General features: G+C 34.8%; 3 protein-coding genes across 4 annotated transcripts; all 3 read right to left on the bottom strand.

The window, feature by feature from the left end:
- Window positions 1-1882: 1882 nt before the first annotated feature.
- On the bottom strand, window positions 1883-10727 carry LOC130647939 (fibropellin-1-like). 2 transcript variants are annotated; one of them, XM_057453945.1, is made up of 14 exons: window positions 9229-10727; window positions 7833-7943; window positions 5186-5296; window positions 4652-4777; window positions 4424-4522; window positions 4195-4311; window positions 3947-4057; window positions 3746-3859; window positions 3430-3651; window positions 3122-3232; window positions 2893-3021; window positions 2697-2816; window positions 2462-2521; window positions 1883-2113 (listed from the first exon to the last, which is right to left on the bottom strand). In XM_057453945.1, the coding sequence occupies exons 1-13, from the start codon at window positions 10274-10276 to the stop codon at window positions 2496-2498; spliced, it is 2445 nt and encodes an 814-aa protein (XP_057309928.1). In that variant the 5' UTR covers window positions 10277-10727; the 3' UTR covers window positions 1883-2113; window positions 2462-2495. The 2 variants fall into 2 exon arrangements, with proteins under 2 accessions (XP_057309928.1, XP_057309927.1); XM_057453944.1 differs by lacking the exon at window positions 2462-2521 and having other exon boundaries at window positions 9229-10726.
- On the bottom strand, window positions 8663-9166 carry LOC130647950 (pikachurin-like). Its single transcript, XM_057453961.1, has one exon. It carries the CDS (start codon window positions 9023-9025, stop codon window positions 8678-8680), a length of 348 nt encoding a protein of 115 aa, XP_057309944.1. The 5' UTR covers window positions 9026-9166; the 3' UTR covers window positions 8663-8677.
- Window positions 10728-11594: 867 nt separating the features above from the next.
- On the bottom strand, window positions 11595-21345 carry LOC130647946 (probable serine/threonine-protein kinase DDB_G0272282). The gene is made up of 3 exons (XM_057453956.1): window positions 21198-21345; window positions 14120-14710; window positions 11595-13341 (listed from the first exon to the last, which is right to left on the bottom strand). Exons 2-3 carry the CDS (start codon window positions 14688-14690, stop codon window positions 12938-12940), a joined length of 975 nt encoding a protein of 324 aa, XP_057309939.1. The 5' UTR covers window positions 14691-14710; window positions 21198-21345; the 3' UTR covers window positions 11595-12937.
- Between the last annotated feature and the right edge of the window lie 262 nt (window positions 21346-21607).

The following is a 21607-nucleotide window of genomic DNA, read 5'->3' on the forward strand; positions in this document are numbered from 1 at the left end:
AATAATGGAAAATATGAATTATACAGAAAATGATGTCATTGAAATTGTTGATCGACATTTTTAGCCTTTATAATATTTTACCTACCTTTATACCTTTTACCTGGAAAAAATTTCAACAAATGAGATAAATAAATGCAGACAAATTAAAACCGAAAAAAGTATACTGAATAAACGTTATCTTTTGTGAAATTTTTTGCTCTTTTTTATATTTTTATTTGCTGAGGTAGTTTTTAGCGATTGTGCAAATAAATTCCCGCTAATTTTCTGTCTACGTTTAATGGCAGAAAAGTAAACCCAGTTTTTGATTTTGGTACTTGAGCTTCTCCCTTCTGTATGACTTCTGTGATGTTCTTACATGGGATCATTGATATAAACAAGAGCTTTGCATAAAATATCCGATAGATAGAAAAACTAGTTATCAATTTTCCCTGTCGATCTGTTTCATTATGTTTTTTACTCTTGACGGTTAATATGCAAAGTTTTTAGATGACGTCATAATTATGCATCTCGCATCTGGCATTAACTTTATAGGGAAATAACAGCAACATAAAATAAAAAATTATTGATTTATAACTATGATAAGTAACTTATTTTGTTTTGGTACTTTTGCTGTTTTTTTTACAAGCAATCGTGAAAATACTCATCGCCTGTACTTTTTTATTACAAGAAACCTTAAGCTCAGAAATGCCAAATTTATGTAACTTAGGAAATTTTGGCAGACATAAAAATCTTCAACATTAAGGCAACCCGAGGTATAAAGGATGTTAGACTTATAGAGCTTAAAAAGTTTTGTTAACAAGTCTTTTTAATATTTTAAAAAGCTCTTTTCTTTCTCAAGATATTCACATTTAAAGAATTTCAGGTTTTTAAGGGATGTGCACATTCTCGACCCTAGAGCTTTTTGAGATAAACGAGGTTTTAATCTCAAAGCTTGTGTTTTCGTGGGAATTATTTTAGAAGATTTTCTGTGTCTTCTCCCTAACCTTGAGCCAAGACTTTGTTGAGGAGCAATCAAGAACGTTTTAAGAATCGTGCAATGGCGAAGAAAACAAGCGTGCAATGGCGAAGAAAACAAACGTGCAATAGCGAAGAAAACAAGCGTGCAATAGCGAAGAAAACAAGCGTGCAATGGCGAAGAAAACAAGCGTGCAATAGCGAAGAAAACAAGCGTGCAATGGCGAAGAAAACAAACGTGCAATAGCGAAGAAAACAAGCGTGCAATAGCGAAGAAAACAAGCGTGCAATGGCGAAGAAAACAAGCGTGCAATAGCGAAGAAAACAAGCGTGCAATAGCGAAGAAAACAAGCGTGCAATGGCGAAGAAAACAAACGTGCAATAGCGAAGAAAACAAGCGTGCAATAGCGAAGAAAACAAGCGTGCAATGGCGAAGAAAACAAGCGTGCAATGGCGAAGAAAACAAGCGTGCTTATCCTATTTTTTATATACAAAATGCGTAAGCTGTAAGTGGAGAGTAATCTCGTCCCCAGAGCCTTATGGTCTCTGAGCCGTTATTGCGGAGTGGCCAACAAATAAAAATGTTCTGGGAACGAGGTTGAGTGGAGAGGTGACTAAAAAGAATCGTTCTGCAAAATGATTGTTTCCTCTTGAACTTTCTAACAAAAGCATGTATGTACAAAAATAAAATTTACGAAACTTAGACATAGTTGCTTTAACTAAGTGTGGGTTTAAATTATGGCCAATAGTTATAAATATAATGTAAGACATTCTCATTATAATAGTCAAATCAAAGCTGAAAGTACTAAGACGTAACATTTAACAACCTAGAACGTAGTCCTTTGCGTTTGGAAATTTCCAAAAACTTTCAGAAAGCAAATGCAAGAAAAATGTTACATAAAAATAAAGATGCACTTTTAAATATTCATTTTGCTTGTATAAATATCGTCAGGAATCTTTATTATTCAGGAGATAATAGAAAGGTTCGCTTCAGGAGCGGGTATTAATAACGGCCACTTTCGTACTTAGTCCACTGCTATCTTTCTTCATGTTGAATGTTTTGCGGAGAATGTTCTTGCTACATATATTTCAGTTATGCTTCAGCGCCAATTATGTGTATTATGTCTTTCTGGCCAATCAGATAATTCACGATGATATTCTAAAAATAGAAGCAGAGAATTTGGTTGGAATCGACGTTTGTACCAGAGTATTAGAAAAGTTTGTCGGCGAACAATTTTTTTTGAATGGATATGTTTTATCCGGTAATTTTTTGATCAAGTCGTTTTTATCGTAGAAATGCCTCCTAGGCCTTATTCTTGAAATAATCACCCATAGTTAGCTCTCTTAGTGCTGGCGTAAGGAGGTAATGGAAGAATGCAATTGTTATAAATTTTATATACAACCGCAACTTCAGTTTGCGAAATTCGTAAAATCAAGGAATCGGTCGATGTATTAAGTGCCTTATTATGGCTTCTTTACTTTGAAGTAAAATCGAGTTGATTCTTACCAGTGTATGTGCATATATATTACTGTGCATTTATCTATCCTGATGGTTCGTAGTGAAATGCTGCAAGGAAAGTATAGGTAAAATTAAATATAATACGTACAGGGATGTTTAAGAACACTTATAATAGTTAAGGCTCTGCGTAAGGGAACAGATAATGGAAAGCGTGATAAATAGAAAAACTAAAGTTGATACATCATTTAAATAAGTCTATATATTATATATCTTCATTGCCTACCTGGACAACCAGCCGCACTTGGACCATTTGCGGCGTTTTCGCCATCGGGGCAACAACCGTATCGAGTGTTGCGACAGCTTGGTGCTGTTTCAGTATGTTCATCAAACACGTGGTGTTCAACTAGACGATATTGAAAACATATATAAACACTTCGGAGTGTATAAATTACGTAATGCAGCATTGGCGATCTTCTTACCTGGTAAAGCATCTACTTCGCAGTTTATTCCGCTAAATCCGGACGGACAATGACACTCATACTGAGTGCTTCCATGAGATACACAGACACCGCCATGCAAGCACGGGTTCGGATGGCATCTGTCTTCCTCTAAAAAAACGAGAGTCGTGTTAAATTAGGGGTGCTTGCAGAAAAACGGGTTGTTTGAAAACTGAGTGTCAAAAAACAACGACAAATAATTATGTGTTACCTTCACATGTGACTCCAGCCCATCCTAAACTACACTGGCATCGGAAATCTTCTCCCTCGGGAATACAAACGGCATCGTGGTGACATGGACTTGGATGGCAAGGATCTCGTTCTAAAGGAAACACAGAAAATAGTGATTTTGTATAAGCAATGCTTTTCAGCACCCATCTCCTGGGCGTGTTGTTAAATGTTCATTGAATATAAGCTTAAAGCATTTATAAACCATATTTTTACTATAAAAATATACAATACATAAGGGTATAAGGGTTTATAAGGGTTGTACCAGAAAAATCGGGCGTTTTCTCTTACCTGTACAGTGCGATCCTCTAAAGCCACTTCCGCACTGGCACGTATATGACTCTGCGTTTTCATAACAAACACCAGAGTTTAAGCATGGATTTGGAAAGCAGTGATCTTGTTCCTCGCATAGTATACCCTTAAATCCGGAAGCACATTCGCAACGTACGTCGTCACCATCTGCCGTACAACTGCCGCCATTTTTACATGGATGACGATGGCATTTGTCGAGATCTATTTTAAAAAAGATTAGGCGAATTGCCTTGTAAAAGATGAGAAAAGAAAACACAGGTGGTTAAAAAAGGTGAACATTCATGGTCAAACTTACCTTCACAATTTAAACCTTTGTATCCTGATTTGCATAAGCATTTGTACTTGTTATACTCAACAATACAAGTGGCTTCGTTCAAGCATGGATTAGTATCACAAGGCGACACTTCATCTGCGTAAAAAAGTGAAAAATTTAAACACAAACCAACAAAAACAACCAAACTTTTATTCTCTGTTTGAGAAAAATAAAGAATTATACCTTCGCAGTGTGTTCCTTTAAAACCATGAGTGCATTCACATTTATAATTGTCATCCTGGTCAAGACAAACTCCTGCGTTCAAGCAAGGGTTCGGTTCACATCGGCTTTCCTCTAAATAATATACAAAACTTTAGTCGCTATAGAAAAGCTATTACGTTATAATATCGTACTCCTTTTACATCCTCGCAGCGAAGCAACGAAAATACAGGGAGTCTCGGAATGAAATATGTCGGCCAATCAAATCTCACCCTCGCAGTTACTGCCACGGAATCCGTGTCTGCATATGCACTTGTATTGAGTTAAACCTTTTGTTAAACATGTGCCGCCATTTAAACACGGTGAAACTGAGCAAGGAGATGGTGCAGCTAAAAATAAAAACAGGCGAACGTGTAAATGAAACTTATTCTAGAATTTTTGTTAAAATTACGATATATAAGCAAGTTGTACAAGGCTGATGATAACTTTATTAAAACTTACTTTCGCAGTATTCACCGGTGTAACCACCCAGACATGAACATAAACCATCGTGACAAGATCCACCATTTTTACAAGGGTTCACGTGACATTTGTCTTTAACTAAAAACCAATCATAACAATTTAAGTTAACTAAAAACCAATCATAACATTTCAAACCTTATGCCGTGAGCTTACCAACTAAACAATGTTTTAGTGTCACAACACAGAATGGAAAACGAAGATACTTACTCTCACAGCGCGAGCCACTGAATCCAGGTAAACACATACAAGACACAAGACCTGATAAGTTAATACCCAACGAAGAAGAGCATGTTCCTCCGTTTAAACATGGTGTCATATGACAATGATTAAGCTCTAAAACAGAAGAAACTTATTAAAATACTTACTTACTTTCCAGACATACGCCATAGCAAAATTCTACCTTCAAGAATAAATCGAAAACGAATTACTTTTTCCGGGTCTATTTTATTTTTATTTAGACACGAAGTACACGCTTTGTACCAAAATTCTAACCGGATCAGCCATTATTCTTAATTTCCCTATTTTTCTAAATAAATTCTCTAGTGTTCCAAACAATAGACCAATTGTCTTTAACCTTAACTTCCAGCCTGATATTCTTTTAAAGCACATTCTTATAAACGAAAAAGCGTGTTTTTTCTCCTTCCATCACTTTCCGTAATTTTGTATTCGAACCTCTTTCCCTTTCTACACAAGAAAGGAAAGATATAGAACTCTGAGAAGGAAGATATTTTAGGTGCTAACCTGTGCAATCACGCCCCATGTATTCTGCTGGACACATGCATTCGTAATCATTGCTGATTTCGTTGCATGTACCTGCATTGTGACACGGATTCGGTTGACATCTGTTCAATTCTAAATAAATAACATTAAGCTTAAAAGAAACAAATAAATAAATAAATAAATAAATACAGAATTACTCAGATGATATTTATCTTGGTCTTATTATAGGTTTATAAAAGTGGTTAACATAGTAACTAATGGTTAGGGCTGTCTAAAGTTGTTTTTTAAATTTAAGATTCATAGATTGGTCGAATAGTTTTAAAGTTTATTGTGTTAGAATTAGCCAAATTCATAGGCCGGAGGAATGGGCGCTAATGTTTTGCTTGTGGGGAAAAAAATCCATAATGGGGGGTTTGTTGGGCTTCTAAAGTGAAGCAAATGGAGTTAAACACAAAACGTCCAGCTTTAAATTATGTTATAACGTTATTATAAACATTTAGCTGCATAATCGTATAGTTTAACACTTGGTGAAGACCTTTCCGAATATACTGGAAGGTGTCATTACAAACGTTAGCTAGCTAAAAACTACAACAAACAATGGTTAAGTGGTCTTGTGCATCAGCCTTGTGTTTCAACAACCACACAACTTTGGGTATTGATGGGAAACCTTTAAAATTTTATCGTTTACCAAGATTAGAATCTTTAAAATCGCAATATCGGAAGATTTTAAAAACAGATGGTATTAACTGGAATAATGGGTATATTTGCTGTGAACACTGGAGCTCCAATAAGAGATTATCAGTGACAGACTTGCCAGATGTTGTCGTTTCAGAAAGAAGTTTCCAAAAGCTTGAACAGAAATATGAGAATGCTAATAACTTGGTAAAAAAATCAGCCACAGAACTTTACAAAAAAAGATTAAGAAATGCTAAACAAAAGTTGGTAACTGCCAGAAATATAATGAACCAAAATATAAATACTCCATGCTCATCAATCACAGATTTAGTCATTGATGCCACTGAATTTAAATTTCAACGTGCCTCAAATTATGAGTTAAATTCTTTGATGTTTTCCAACTATAAAAATACACAAACTGGAAAAGCATTAATTGGTATTTCCCCACATGGCAGTGGAATTCTTTTTAGCGATATCTATCCTGGGTCAATTTCAGATAGTGATATTACAGAAAAAACAGATGCCATTCGTTTTGTTGAAGAGGAGCATGAAAAAATGAGTGATCGTGGGTTTTCCATTCAAGAGCATTGTGCTCTAAAAGGTATCACATTAAACAGGCCAAAACAAAAAAATTGTGATCAGTTCTCTGAAAAAGACGTATCATCCAATTTTGACATAGCTGCTACGAGGATCCATGTGGAACGTTTTATTGGCAGAGTTCGAGATTGGTCAATATTAAATACAGTTTGGCCTATGAATAGAATAGACATATTATCCTCAACTTGGCAAATGTTATGTTTGTTGAGTTTTTCCTTTAAAGTTTTCATAATTGAAGTGACATCTCTTTTAAAATAAGATTCACTTGGATCTGCAGCATTAAGAACAACTTTTCCATTTTTCTTTTTTACATCTGCTGACTTAACTTTTATAGCCTTCAATGGAGCCATTGGAATAGAGCCTTTTTTAGACCGCCGATGCCATTTTTGTAACTGTTGTGTCACAGTCAGTTCCAAAATTTGATTGCCAGTGTCGTTGAAATGTTTTAAAAATAACAAAACTGCAAGAACGTGACAGCATAAGCCACTTGCACCAACTGGACAACTGCAATGAGCTTTTTGAGGGTACCCATTTTCAAAAACAAGCACTGCTGGCCTTGTTTCAGTACCATATGACTTTTTGACCATTGCTTTTACATATGTACACAAATTATCAACTAAAGTTTTAACAGTTACTATCTTTCTACTCTGTAACATTCTAATAGCCTTTTCTTGCTGGCCTAAACTACCATATGTTTTCATTTTGCAGTAGTTCTTAAATATATCTTCATTGATAAGTGGTAGATCCTCATCCTTTTTACACCATTTAGCTGTAGTTGGAGGAATATCTGTGGGATCTAAGCTACAACTAAACTTGTAATTTTTATTTGCTTTGTCTTCTAGACGTTTTACTAAACGAGGATATCGCATAAACTTTCTAATTTTTATCTGCAGTTCTTGAACATTTCCTGTGGCACACTGACCTATATTTTTTAGCCATTCTGAACATTCTTCAAAGCTATAATTGCTAACATCCTTTGTATTGTCCATGTTTATAAACTTTAATAATCGATATCATAAATAAACTATATACTTTTGCAATATACAACGTTTTTCTTCGATTTATTATTATTTATCTAGCCAAGTACATCGAAACAATCGCCGCCATTATGATTTTTTTCCCTACAAGTGAATTCAGACGAACTTGACCGCGCCGTATGAATTTGGCTAATGGAGATCTTTTTAAAGGTATAAACTATCTCAGTGGGCCTTTTTCACCCTACCTCAGAATGACCCTGACTTAATGAATGTTACAAAAGTCCAAAGAGATGGCATTACGTTAGTAAAGCATTACGAAATAGGGCGTATTTTCAACTTTAGCGCCATACAAATGGAGCGATAAGAAAATGTAAACATTGACTGATATATGTTACTATGCCAACCCATGAATTTATTACCTTGACAATTTATTCCTTTAAATCCTTCTGCGCATGTGCAGACATACTGTCCATTAGCTTCAGTGCACACACCTCCGTTGTGGCATGGATTTGGATGACACTTGTCTTCCTCTGAAACGAAATATAATCTGCGTTTGAGAACATATCTCGATAGCCAGGTACAAAAATTGGTAGAAGAATAAGTTGCCTGTAAGAACATGGAACATGGAGAGTTTTACTAAAGATCAGTTTTAAGTCACTTGTCGCAGTAGTGGACTAAACGTTATAAACTATTTTTTTTATTCGTTTATTTATTAAGTTATCGGCTACCGTTATTATTATTGCTGGCATAGCACCGCTTTTGAAAACGGGAAAAAATTTGATGTTAACACACTGATCATAACTTTTTATCATACAGAAAAAATCGAGATTTTGAACAGTAAAGAGTGAAAAGAGAAAGAGCTGACAATACGAAAATATACTGCACTAAACTTTACTTTGGGTGTAACGTTTGTGTTGTGGTGCGTCGTACGTCAAAACGTAGCGTATCTAAGCGTCAAATTACGTTGCGTAGCGTCGCAGTATTGGATTTTTTGACAAAATTATTTAAACATAGAACATACGAAAAGTCACTCAATACAGTAAACATTAGCGGAATAAGGAGAGTTGAGAGTTTTCAGATAAGGGCGCAATGGGCGCTTCCAGGTGTTCCAACGTTTCACATCGAAAAGAAAAATTGTAAACAGAAACGAAACATTTATTTTCTTTGTTCAGCTCTTTTCAAATTGGCGAAGATGTTACTTCAAGGACACACCCTTACTCACAGATCACTTATTGTTTTTCAGTCTCCCTTCAAAATTTCTTAATTAATTAACAGCGTGGTTTTCTATTGCGGGATAGTAATCAACGACATGGCGTTTTATTGCGGGATAAAGGGTGTGAAAAAAAACATTTTTTTGCGTGTTTTGCGTTCCACTAAGTATGTTTACTGTTTTAAATGATATCCTACGTTCAATACCTTCACAGTCAGTGCCCTTATACCCCGTAGGACATATGCACTCATAGCCATCACGAACTTCGTTACATGTTGCTCCGTTCATGCACGGATCTCCTTCACAGTGACCTGAAAATATGTTTTTAAGTATTTCCTCCTCAATACGAAGAATAACGGGGGAGAGTTTCTGAAAACCAATATAAAACTTTATTGTCGCCATTTCTCTAAGGGTCAGTCGTACACATGGCTATAGTAACTATAAGTGGAAGGGTATATGCGGTTAAACAGTGTATGTATATATATACATTACAAAACTTTAACTATCTACTGCACTGTTATAAAAAAAATCACGGTGTACATGAGATACGATATGATATAAAAAGAAACCTGTATGGAGTGCATATTTATTGACGCGACACTTACTTCTTTCGTCGTCGCTACGATCGTCGCCATCAAAGCCGTCATCACTCGCGTCAATAAGTTGTTGTTGTGGAAGCATGTAATGTGGCATTCGACGTCCCATTCCGTACCCGCCCCCTCCTCGATAACGATGAAGGAATGTGTTGTATGGCATTACCATTGGTGGACGGGGGATATGTGTTGTGACGATGGTCTTTTGCGTCATTGGTGGTGCCTTCATGTAAACATATCCATTACGAACAACAAATCGTGGACGAGATATATATTGTCTTTTTCCCGATATATGACTTCTTTTTACTGGTGGCACAGGAATTTCATTTTTTTTGATGATTTCTGCACTGTATTTTGTTTTCGGTGTATTTTTTTGTTCGTTGAACGTTGAAAACTCAGCGTTATCGTCTGTTGAACCCGATTCAGCATCGGAAGTTTCGGATGCACCAGATTCATCAGAATCAGACGACTGCTCGTCATTGTTATCGTATAAATCACTTGTGTCGGAATCTCCACTTCCTGACTCGGTTTCTTCTTCAACATCATCGAGATTCATAGCAAGGTCATCTCTTTTAAAACTTAAATCTTCGTCATTACCTGACCCTGACCCTGAACCCGATTCATCACTTTCAATAGCGTCATTGGGATCGCTATCATCCTCTGTTACGTCACTATCGGTGTCGCTGTTTTCATCATTGTCATAAGCTTCAGCAACATTTTCGCGTTTCTCATTATTTTCGTTATTTTCTTCTTCGCCTCCATCTTCTTCTTCTTCTCCTTCTTCTTCCTCTTCCGGATTATCCACAGTTATATTTCCATCTTCTTCATTATTATATACCTCTTCTTCCTCCATTTCAGGTACATAACTTTTCTTATCTATAGCATAGTCTTTCGAATTCCATTTCGAATTCTCCAGTAAGTTTTCATTGTCAATCTTGCTAAAATACCCCTGGGGTTCGTGGATTAAATATTCTAGTCCGTCATCGTAATTTACATCCGAGGAAGTGACGTATATACATGATATATGTAAAAACAGCAACACAACAAGAGAAGCTTTCATAGTTATTTATTTATTTACATATACATAACCTAAAAAATTACTCGTATCTATTATAGTCCCATGTGTTGACGAAAATATAATTTAAGATAAATTCGAACAAATTAGACGTTCGAAAATTCGATTCTTCCGTTTAATTAGCAAGAAATTAGCGTCGATTTTGTCTGTACGATAATAATTAGCGCTTACCCAGCACTGGTATTGTTCGAGCCCGTGATCTTAGCGTAGCCACCATGAATTAACAATTTGATGCTCAAAGGGAGCCGGTAAACAGATCGAGGTGTGCAAAAAAAGTTTGTTTAATTTTTTACTTTAAAAACCTTTTTTTTAACTGACTCTGCTACAACTAGAGTATTACTGTTGAATTTTCACCGGTTAACTATTACACACATTATTTTTTATTATTTTTCTTTTTTCCTCATGAAATAAAAACAAAATATGTATTCTCAATTCGAATATTTTTTTTAAAAATTTTCTAATTATCATGCTGAAAGTGAGTGAAAGTAGAAAAAACACACCTAAGAGTTTCCACATCTAATAAGCTTGGGAAAAACAAATACGTACAGGTGCTACTTCTAAAGACTTTTTGTACAAAATCAAAAAATAAAAATCTAAAGAATACTAAAGTGGGAGATAAATCTGGGTTGTGTTAGGTCTTATGAAAACATCCCATGGGCATTGTGCCGAGTTTCATAGCACGTTAAAACGCATCGCTGATTTTGAGACATTGCCACTCTTCAAAATGCTACTGCAGCCATCTGACTGACCTAACTGTCGTTCTTTTCAATCAAAATTTAACGACAGCTTCTATTCGTACTAATGTATGGATAGATTTTTTTACAGTCGATAATCTGTCTCACTTAAAAATATCGAATTTATTACCCCCCATCCTTTCCTCCTAAATGACGTAAATTACTTATTTTCTCATTGTCTTCCTATCACGGACGAGTTAAACTTCAAATTGACGTCAAATGACCTTCACATTTTAGGCTTATTTTTTCTCATTTGGACATTGTAAGGCTCCAAAAAAACATATCACAAAAGGTGATGTAAAACTACTGAAATTAATGCGAGTAACTCGTCTATGAGCCAATTTAAAAAACCGGGGGTTCTGTAATCAAAATCGGCTTTATATTCGTACCTATAATTATAGTAATAACCCGTCCAAGTAATTTTTATTACTTCATGACGACAGGCTAAGAGCAAGGACGCACTTACTAAATAACTTAACATAATTCAGGAATTTTTTCGAACGTTATTCTATGTTTACACTCCCTGCTACAAAGAAGCTGAATAAAGAAGTTTAAAGTCAAGTCCAAAGTAAATGTGGTATACTATATTTACTTTTATAAAAAAAGTAGCTTTTTAAAACCTACAAAATTTTTAATCAAAAAGTATCTTACAAACAACTTAGTTTCCATGCTTCATTATTATTATCAAGGTAAGACTAAATATAAAATATTTGGAACTAAGTTATTTACTAAAATAAAGTATAAGTTATATTAAAATAAAGTAAACGTATGAAGACATTTCAACAGCTTTGAATAATATAGATGTATTTGTAATACGCCCTCTGTTTAAATACTAACGCCCTCTTTCGAGCTACTAACGCCCCATTCAGATACACGCTGAGAGATAATCTTATAAAAACCAGGCGTTGTTGATTTGAAAAACTTGCACTCATTAAGAATGATTAGTTTACTAGCTATGTGGTACAAAAAAACCCCGCATTTTGAGCCAATCACTTTTAGTAAAATAAGACAGAAGTGTCTTGTAACAAACGCACCAAATATACGCCTGCAATTGGTAAAATCGACTAAAATGAATTTCGTGAAAAAAAACAAACAAGGTGCTGTTAATATTTTTCTAGGTGCGTCGCGGTTAAAAGCACAAAATCTAATACAGTAAAAAATATGTTCCTAAATATAAACAAGGTGATGTATATAAAACAAATCTAAGATCTGACCCTACTTATGGGTTTATATGACGAGGGAGGGGGATTCCCTACCCCCCTCTCTATTATTTGAGATTACACTTGTTTCCACAATTCACACTCTGGGAATGATGGTTCTGAATTTGGTAGCAGAGCGTGTCGCATTAAACACATGGCATATGTAAACAAATTGTTAATTTTTGTTTGCGTTAACTAGGTTCTTTGCAAAAAAATAAATAAATGAAAGTATGAATGAATGAATGAATGAATAAATGAATTAATGACTGAATAAATGGCTGATTGATTGACTGACTGACTGAATGAAGAACTGACGGTCAGACTGACTGAATGGACTGTTAAAATCAGAATGGAAAAATGGCAATACCGTAGAAGATACTTTAAAGTAACAAAAAGCACAAGCAACAATTAAAAAAGCAAAACAAAATCAACAACAACAACGACGACGACGACAACAACAACAACAACAAAACAATACAACCAAGAGTAAACAACAGCAAACAAATAAAAACCAGAGTTTGGAAAATCTACAGTTTTGAATTAATGTACATATATATTTATACTTTTTAAATAAAATTTGTAAAAATGATAAAAATAAGTGTCTCTATTGATCACAAAAAAAAAAGAAAGGATAGAAGAAACCAAGGATATATCACACAAGACTCACATGAAGCGGGAATTTCTCTACTGCAAACGCCACTTTTAAATATAATCTACGTTTTCACACCAAATTCGAGCTCGGCATAGTTTGTAGGTTTTTTGCTCACTTTCTCATGTTCATGGTCAACAACTTGTGTGTCCCTGTAATTTGGCTTTTCATCAATTTGCGTCTCTTCTTCATGTTGTTGTTTATACTCCTTGGCGTACGCACCGACATCAAAACATGATATCGGTTCCCCGGTATTGACGCCGTGATTGTCACGATTTTGTAATAACACCGGATCGACTTTAGTGTACGACGTCTTACCAACTTGCGGGCTTGCATCATGGTGATTGTAATGCGTCACGGGTTTCACAGTACACACAACGTAATCCGGACTGCTCCGGATAACATCTTTGATTTTTTCAATCGGACATTCTGACACGCGGTTGCCATTGATGTCGATTATTTGATCACCTATTAGGAAGTACGTAATAACTTTAAACTTCAATTACTTCGGAAATTATTTAAGACTATCGGGGACCTGTGGAAAAATCCACACGTTCGCTCGTCTTTCTTATACCGCAGTGTGCGTGTCGCTACTTGCGGTACCATTTTGCACGACAGACGGACGTATCCCGTATACGTCCGTCTGTCATGCAAAATGGTACCGCAAGTTATATTATAATGTAGACACAATCATGACGTAATAAATATAACAGATACTGGTCACATCATTCAAGAATTAACAACAAGAATCATAAAAAAAACACCTTAAAAATTTCGCGAGCAGTTATTTTTAAGAATAGTCCTTAAAGGGAACCCAAGGTATAAATGTTGTCGGACTTATATTATAGAGCTTAAAAAGTTAGCTAACAAGTTTTTTTTTAAATTTTTTAAAAAGCTCTTTTCGTTCTAAAGATATTCACATTTAAAGAATTTCAGATTATGCTGCGTTTTCTTTCATCAGTAATTTTAGACCTGTTGGGGTGCGCATTCAAACTTTATCAATGCATAGATATTATAAAGGTAAATTGATTAACCTTATTTTTTTGCCAAATGACACTTTCAAAAAATTTTCAAAAAATTTAAAAAGACTTGTTAGCTAACTTTTTAAGCTCTATAATATAAGTCCAACATGATTTTATATCTCGGGTTCCCTTTAACATGTAATGCTTAAAAATTGCGCAAATTTGTATAAAATTGACGAAACAGTGCTCTTCCCCCTAAATTAATCTCTTTAAGGGTAATTTACCTGGTCGCAAAACACCGGACGTGGCTACTGGACCATCGGGTATGATGCGACTAACAAAAATTGCTCCACCAACATTTTTTATAGTACAACCAATACCATGCTGCGGATCTTTCTTAATTGTGACTCGTTTAAAATCCTTTCCGAGGCGACTACTTCTCCTTCTCACCGGGTCATGTTTTTCATCACTTTTGTGTTTCTCCTTCGCTTCCCATATCCGATTCATCCAGTCCTCGCGTTCTGCGTAGGACGAGCAACTCATAACATGTTTCTTCTGCTCAGTTTTTACGAACATTGAAAACGGATGGCCTTTCTTTTCCGCCCTGTCCATGCTGTCTATATCGCTAAAAAAGATTCTTCCGGTTGGTGTCAGGTGCTCTTTTTCTTCTTCTCGTAAGAAATAACACAATACGTCGTCGAGCAGTACAAAATAACGGGATTTCCATAACTTCATTAGGCCAGTCCTTTTTTCCATGAAGCCTTCTTTGGTGATAATTTTATCCCGTGCTAGACTGTTCTTGTTCTTACTTTTCTTCATCTTTTGTCTCCTGTATGAATACGAACTGAAACACATCGAGACTAAACAGGTGGCACCTAAAAAGAGATAAACGTTCGGATGACATCAAAAGACAAGAGATTTTTTTCAGAATGAGTTTCTTTAGTTACTGTGGTTTGTTGTTTAAATCTTCTACCTACAGAAATGCGTGCGCATGTCCATTCTTCTCAACGCAAAACCAAGAAAACTCTCCGTAAGTATTAGACTTAATACTTCCAAACGTCAAAAAAAATTAAATATGTTTCCAATGAAGATTAATGTCAGACAAATAGTTTTTCTACGGTTAACAGAACTTTCAAACACTTCATAAAACAACACCCACAACAAACTGACTTTTTCATTCATGTTTCAAAACTATTAGATATATACGCATATAAAAATACATAAAATCAATATTTACCTATAAACTTAAAAAAAAGGCGACATTTCGGGAGATCCTTCTCCCACTACCCGATGATGGGAGAAGGATCTCCCGAAACGTCGCCTACTAAACTATCATGTTCAAGAAATGATAAACTTTCCACAGTAATATGAATACTGAACAGACAAACCGAAATAATATCTTCAATAATTAAAAAAAAGAGCAGGCAAAAACCACCTGCATAGATATAGCTTTTACAATAGACATATTAACTCATTCTTTACATCAAGTATGTAATAAAAATAGGACAGGATAGCTTAGACAGCTTCAAAAGCTGCAGTTTCTCCACTCTAACGTAGTTAAACTCTGAATAGCGTTTTACCCAATTGGGAAGTCTATTTCAACATATTTTAGGGCGGTTCCAACCATCATGTGGGGCCTTCCTGGATAGAGCATATTGATGGAGTGTATTGATCAAATCTGATATGGGTTGTGATATAGTTCTGCACTTAAATGCATGTCTGACCTTATTACCTCCTGTCAAGTCTTTCCGGTGGGTTATCCCAGAAAAAGAACCAAAAATATAAAAATAACGACAACTATTTTTATTTCATATATATGTATGTGTGTCATGTATGTGTATATGTATGTGTGTCATTAATATACCCCGTCCAACCCATGCTAGCATGGAAAACGGACGTTAAGTCAAGAATGATGATGATGTATGTGAGATTTAAACTAGGCCGACTTTCACAATGTTTGCATGTGTGTGTGTTCTACACATTTTTTTTAATAAGAAAATTTGAGTTAAGGCTCAGCGATTATATTTTTTGAAAAGATCTTGTGTAACTATAACAATTACTCAAGATCTCAATTATTTTGTTTAAGTCTTTATCTGAACCAATAAGATTTGCAAAACATTTGTTTTAAATAGACTAACTGAGCATGCATTAGCAGATTTGATTATGGAACATTTAAAAGTCATTGACATAACCATCCTTGTAGCCACTATGGCCCAAGCGCTATGGATGCCGTCCTCTGCCACCACTAAACCTCCTGCAACTCAATATAAACAACCTGCAACCATCTGTCTCAACAGAAATGAACCTCCTCCCCACAGTTTCGCAAATTTAGAATCGACTGGGATGTTTATGACAAGATCATTACCACCCACAAATATAGTGCATGTACTTGAAATACAAAACAGCTATATGAATATTATCCCTGTCTGGACATGGACTATCCAGAGATCCTATGAAACTGATAGAACAGTTAGTTACAAAATATTTGAATCCTGCTGTACAATAATTAATAAGAGCATGAAAGAGTAAAAGATTTTGTGGTTTGTTGCTCAGCAGCTACAGACTGTGAATTTAAGAATCCTCATGTAAAATAGATATTTGTCATAAAAGCATCAAAGATCAATTTATCAGCCAGTTACACTACGAAATAATTCAAATTGACATACTTGCTACCTTAAATCTCTAGGCAATGTGGTTAAAAAAGGTTGAAGCCTCTAAGGGTGTCATAAGAGATTTGAAATCCAATGCATCCACAAGCCATTCTGTAAGAACATTCAAGTATCAAAGAAACAAAAACAAAATCGTTGCCTCATTTTGCCAAATGCCACTCCTATCACTGGTTATGTTCATCAAGGTCCGGATACCATTTTGAACATCTTTCCTGATAGTGGTGCAAACCTATGACCAGTTGAAACCAGACATCTGCATCAAATTTAGCTTTCATTGTCACAAGCATAGTTGGCATTGGTACCTTAATTTTAGATGGCAAAGAATGCATTAAAGCCAATTTCGAGGTGGAAAATAATCATACAATTCAAGCACACTACTTCTGTGAGAAGGTAGATTGTATCTACTTTAACTTGACAGGGATGCTCAATGAGGTCAAATTGCTGAAATACCAATCGGAACACATGTCACATTGTGCAGCGCAATTGTGATTGTCACCAAGAAAGATGGCATACTATAGATTTCTAAAATCTAATTCCTTCAGGAAACCCATTAATCCTAGTCACCACAAACTAATGATATAGATGGATACCATGCTGCTGAACTTGATAAAAAAAGTCAAGCCCTAACCAACTTTATCACCAAAAGGAGAAGGTACCATTTTCATCAAATGCCACAGGGATCCCTATCCGCTGGTGATGCATGTACCAGATGGTGTAATGAACTCATTAAAGATGTACTTTTTTGTCATCCAAATACAAATACTCTCCAACTGAAGGTGGAGCACTTGCTGTTTTTTGGTTCATTTGACTCTTGCATGTTTATCGCTGGCTTTAAAGACTTGATGTTGGATGTATACCACAAACCTTGGGAACATTCAACAATATGCAAGAAAACAATATGTGAAATCCACGATTGCAAGACTTGGAAGAATTCACCTTGTGTTGGAGGCACTAAATTATATATTGGCAGCATTGCTCTGATTTAGATATGCTGTTCCAATGATTTAAGAGATATATACTAAAATTGTATTTTTAATGGCATCCACTAAAAAAGGATCTTCTTAATGCCCATATTGAAATATTAAACACAATTGATAAAACTCCCATGTATCCCCATAAAAGTCCCATGTATCTTTACAATGCACAAACTGGCTGGTTTAGATTTATGTTTACTATCTTCCAACAGAAAATTGCCACCAACAACACACTAATCAGCATATGCTGAGATTTATTTATCTTAATGGAACAGTTGAGAAGATTTACTTCAGTTGGTGGGCCCCAATTCACTGTCACTAAATTCTAAGAATTTTAGCAGTCATGGTGAGTCAAACACTCTTTCTTTTCTGTATCATTTTTTTACAAATAAGCCAAAGGATCATCCACAACATCGTAACCCCTAATGAAGCCTGCACTTTTTTGAAATCACCTTACATTTTAAGTTAAAGGGGCACTCCAGTGAAAAAAAAATATTTGAAAAAAATATTATTTTAATAAGACAATACAAAAATATGTCAGAATAAACCTTTTACAATCGTTAAAAATCTTTATTTATAACTTTATCAGGTCTGTGAACATCTTCAATTTTGAATAAATTTGCAAGGCCGTGTAAAGTCGAGAGGACTAGGTCCGAATAAATAAGCTTACGTCACATCGTGCAGAAAGTCCAAAAGCTCAGCAGCACACCTTCTAAAAGTTTGTTTACTTACTGTTTACATTGTTCGTTGATAAGACGTCTTGTAATAATGACGAAGATTATAACTTAGAAAACTTAGAATCGGATAATTCTCTTCATGAAAGACTTTACAAAGCTACAGGCACACGAGTTCGAACCTCTTGTGTCTCACAAGGGAGTAATTAATAATGATGCAAAGTGACGAGGTGTCTTTTACTGACTCAAAGTAACGCTCTTAGCAAAATATTTTCTTTTTAAAGAAATAAAAAATATATTTAATCGCTTTTTTTAACATTTTTTTCGTCAAAAAACTTTATCATTTGCTTCAGTACAAAAACTTTCTTACTTTACAAACCAATTTATTTTTATTTCACAATACACCTTTACGATAATTCAATTGTGCATGCGTTCCTACGGCTCTCCATTGTTTTACAATATTGGAAAAAGGAGGTAAAAATCGTGTTTTTATGAGAGTTTGTTAGAGACGAAAGCGTGTTTTCTCTAGTTTTTTAACTTCTGTCCAATCAATTTCTTTCAAATTTTCAGCAAATGTTGATAATAATAAGATACAACTTATGTGTACTTTTCATTAAAAACAAAACGCGGCAAGAAAAGTTCTCACGAAAAAACGTACTTTCTCCTTAATAAACTCTTATAAAAGTATGATGTTTACCTCCTCCGATCGCAAAATCAGCTGCGATGGAGTGTTAGTTTTCCCGAATTATCGTAAAGGTGTATTCAGCAATATTTTTCCTCCGCACGCGCTTTTTTGCGCACAAATGCAAACAAATTTTATGTAACATTGAAATTCGCCGTGATGGAAGACCATTCAAATGCGTGATCGAAAGATCAAATAATGTTCGGGTCTTGATAAGTTGGTAAAACGGCGGTATTAAAATTGCATAAATAAAAATCATTCTTATGATTATGGTAGGTCATAAATGCGTTGCAGAATGCGTTACTGACTTATAAGTAGTTGTTTTGACAAAGCTGTTTTAGAAACTGCATTATTAGCATTACATGCAGCCTTAAACAGTTACAAAGATTGAAGAAAATGGGTACATTTACCCCCTGAAAATATTTGGCATGTCCTTCCATCAAAAAAGCTTGAGCGGTACGAAAGATACATGTGTAACTAGAAAAATTTTTTGTCTGTGTTTGTATTGGATATTGGTATAATGTTCTTTTATTTAATATAAAAATGTGCAAAATGTTATTTGGTTGTGTTCTGTGGATATAAGTACAAATAATGAAATGAGAAGAAATGAGAAACTTTGATCGCATTCACTAGAAAGATGGGATTCTGTGAAAACTTACTTCTTTACACTATTCTAATCGATTGGTACATCGAAACGCAGAGCAACTAACCATTTTTTGAAGATTTACACGTAAATTGCATAAAAAAGCGATTTAATGTAAGCTATAGGTCTTAACATGAATGTTCTCTGTGCTCGCCTAAACTTTCTGCACAATGTGATGTCATTATTTATAATCGGGTCCAGTCCTAAATGAAATCGAGCCTGTCTGTTTTTTTTATGAAGAAAAAATTGAATACGCGAAGGCTTGTACAACAATTTTAAATAAGAAAAACAAGTTTTTTTTGATTTCTTATGCTTTTCTGAGTACGTATATAACAAAAAAGAAAGAAGTGATTTTTACTGGAGTTCCCCTTTAATATTTATTAACCTAAGTCCACCTTAAATTCACTGTAAACTGAGAGAACACCCAGCTGACTTTTGTCTTTACAAAGACTTGATAAAAATATTGTGAAGTATAGCTTTTACCACATAACCACACCAACATCAATAAATGTTACAATGGTCACACATGTCCGGCTTCCCACCCTGACTGTTTTGGCACAAAAATTATCCATCAAGTCAAAATACTTGTCGGGAAAAAAGGAATTTTATAGAAGTTATTCACTGTCAATATCAAATATACATGAATCACTTTAAGGGAGAATCCCCACGCAAAGTCGACGATTCTTATGTAATTACACTCTTGTCTAATCTATCATTTGTTTACTCCTTGACTGACCGTCTTAAACAGGTTGGCATACAAATGTAAGGATATTGACATCATTAGGGTTGTTCCTCTGCCCCTATCTTAACAGACCCTATAAAAAAATTAATGTGAAACAAGAAGTCATTATGCAAAATGCATGATTTGCCAAAGTTAAGTTTACAAAGTTTCCAGATTCCTCAACATGAATGCACAGCTCGTAGGGTAAAATGAATATAAATGACATTAATAATTTTTTTAAAAGGACAAGGTTCAAGGTGTTCAGATTTTTCTTAACTACATTCTTCTCCTTTTTTTAAAGAAAAGTTTCATCAATTTTAAGCTAAGACTTTTACTTTTTTTCCGTATATTAAGGCATTTCTATTACTGCTGTGAAATGTGTGAATTTCCACCTTGTTTTAAATGTAAAATCAAATTTTATGTAGCACATAAAGTCTTCTATACCAAAGGTAAGAATTTCAGCATAGCTTTTCTTTTTCTGGGTTTTATTGATCATGATAGTTTGGATTTACCATATGACTATTGTACAAGATCTGTCATTATTAGATAGATAGATGTGAATATTTTACATGGCCTCACAAATATCGAGGGATATAACCTGTCTATTACTTCCAGGAGGGACCATGGCTAAGATGGGAAGTCCTATAGTATAAGTATGTCATACGAAGTACGGAGCTTTTCTGATACAGTAATAAATTGTTTTTTTGTCTAGTTAGGTGCAGAGAAGGAGGGGTGACTGGGAGATAAGCTACCTTATACATCTAGCTGGCTAAAGTTATTTAGTATCTTACCTATTGTGGTTGTTAATAAATATAACACAACGACAGAAAAAGAAAAGAAATAAACTAAAGCCTTATTTAGTGCTTAGCATAGCCAGCAACACCTCCCCAGAGACCAGAAGAATGACTATCGTTTTTATAAAATACCATTACAATAAACAACATAGACATTACACATAAGCAATAAACAGTAAATGACTATTTTATTATGATGACATACCAAAAATTTCGGTCTCTTGACGAGTAAATTAATCATTGTTTAAAATTAGCAACTTGTCTCGTTTTCTCTTGTACATTTATTTTGTGTTGATCGCTCCTTTTCATTTTACGAGGAGGCCTCAAGGTGTTGTGTAACAAAATATATGATTTCGATGGATTCTGTTCAAGCATTAAGCCTGGTTTCTATTCTTGCGTTCTGCATTATCGTTTGTCTTTTCCTCCTGTCAATGGATAACGCACAATCGTTAGCAAATTTTAAGTAGTAATTATGTAAGAAATAATCATTTATTTCCATGTTAGTTAAATCAGTCTGCGTAGGATAACCAGTTGCAGATGCAAAGCTAATAGCATAGTTTTAAATTAAGGAAAGTATTCCACACAAACACAAAAACCTTTCCAGGTGATTTATTA

The sequence above is a fragment of the Hydractinia symbiolongicarpus genome, chromosome 6 (assembly GCF_029227915.1).
Source record: "Hydractinia symbiolongicarpus strain clone_291-10 chromosome 6, HSymV2.1, whole genome shotgun sequence".
Lineage (NCBI taxonomy): Eukaryota > Metazoa > Cnidaria > Hydrozoa > Anthoathecata > Hydractiniidae > Hydractinia > Hydractinia symbiolongicarpus.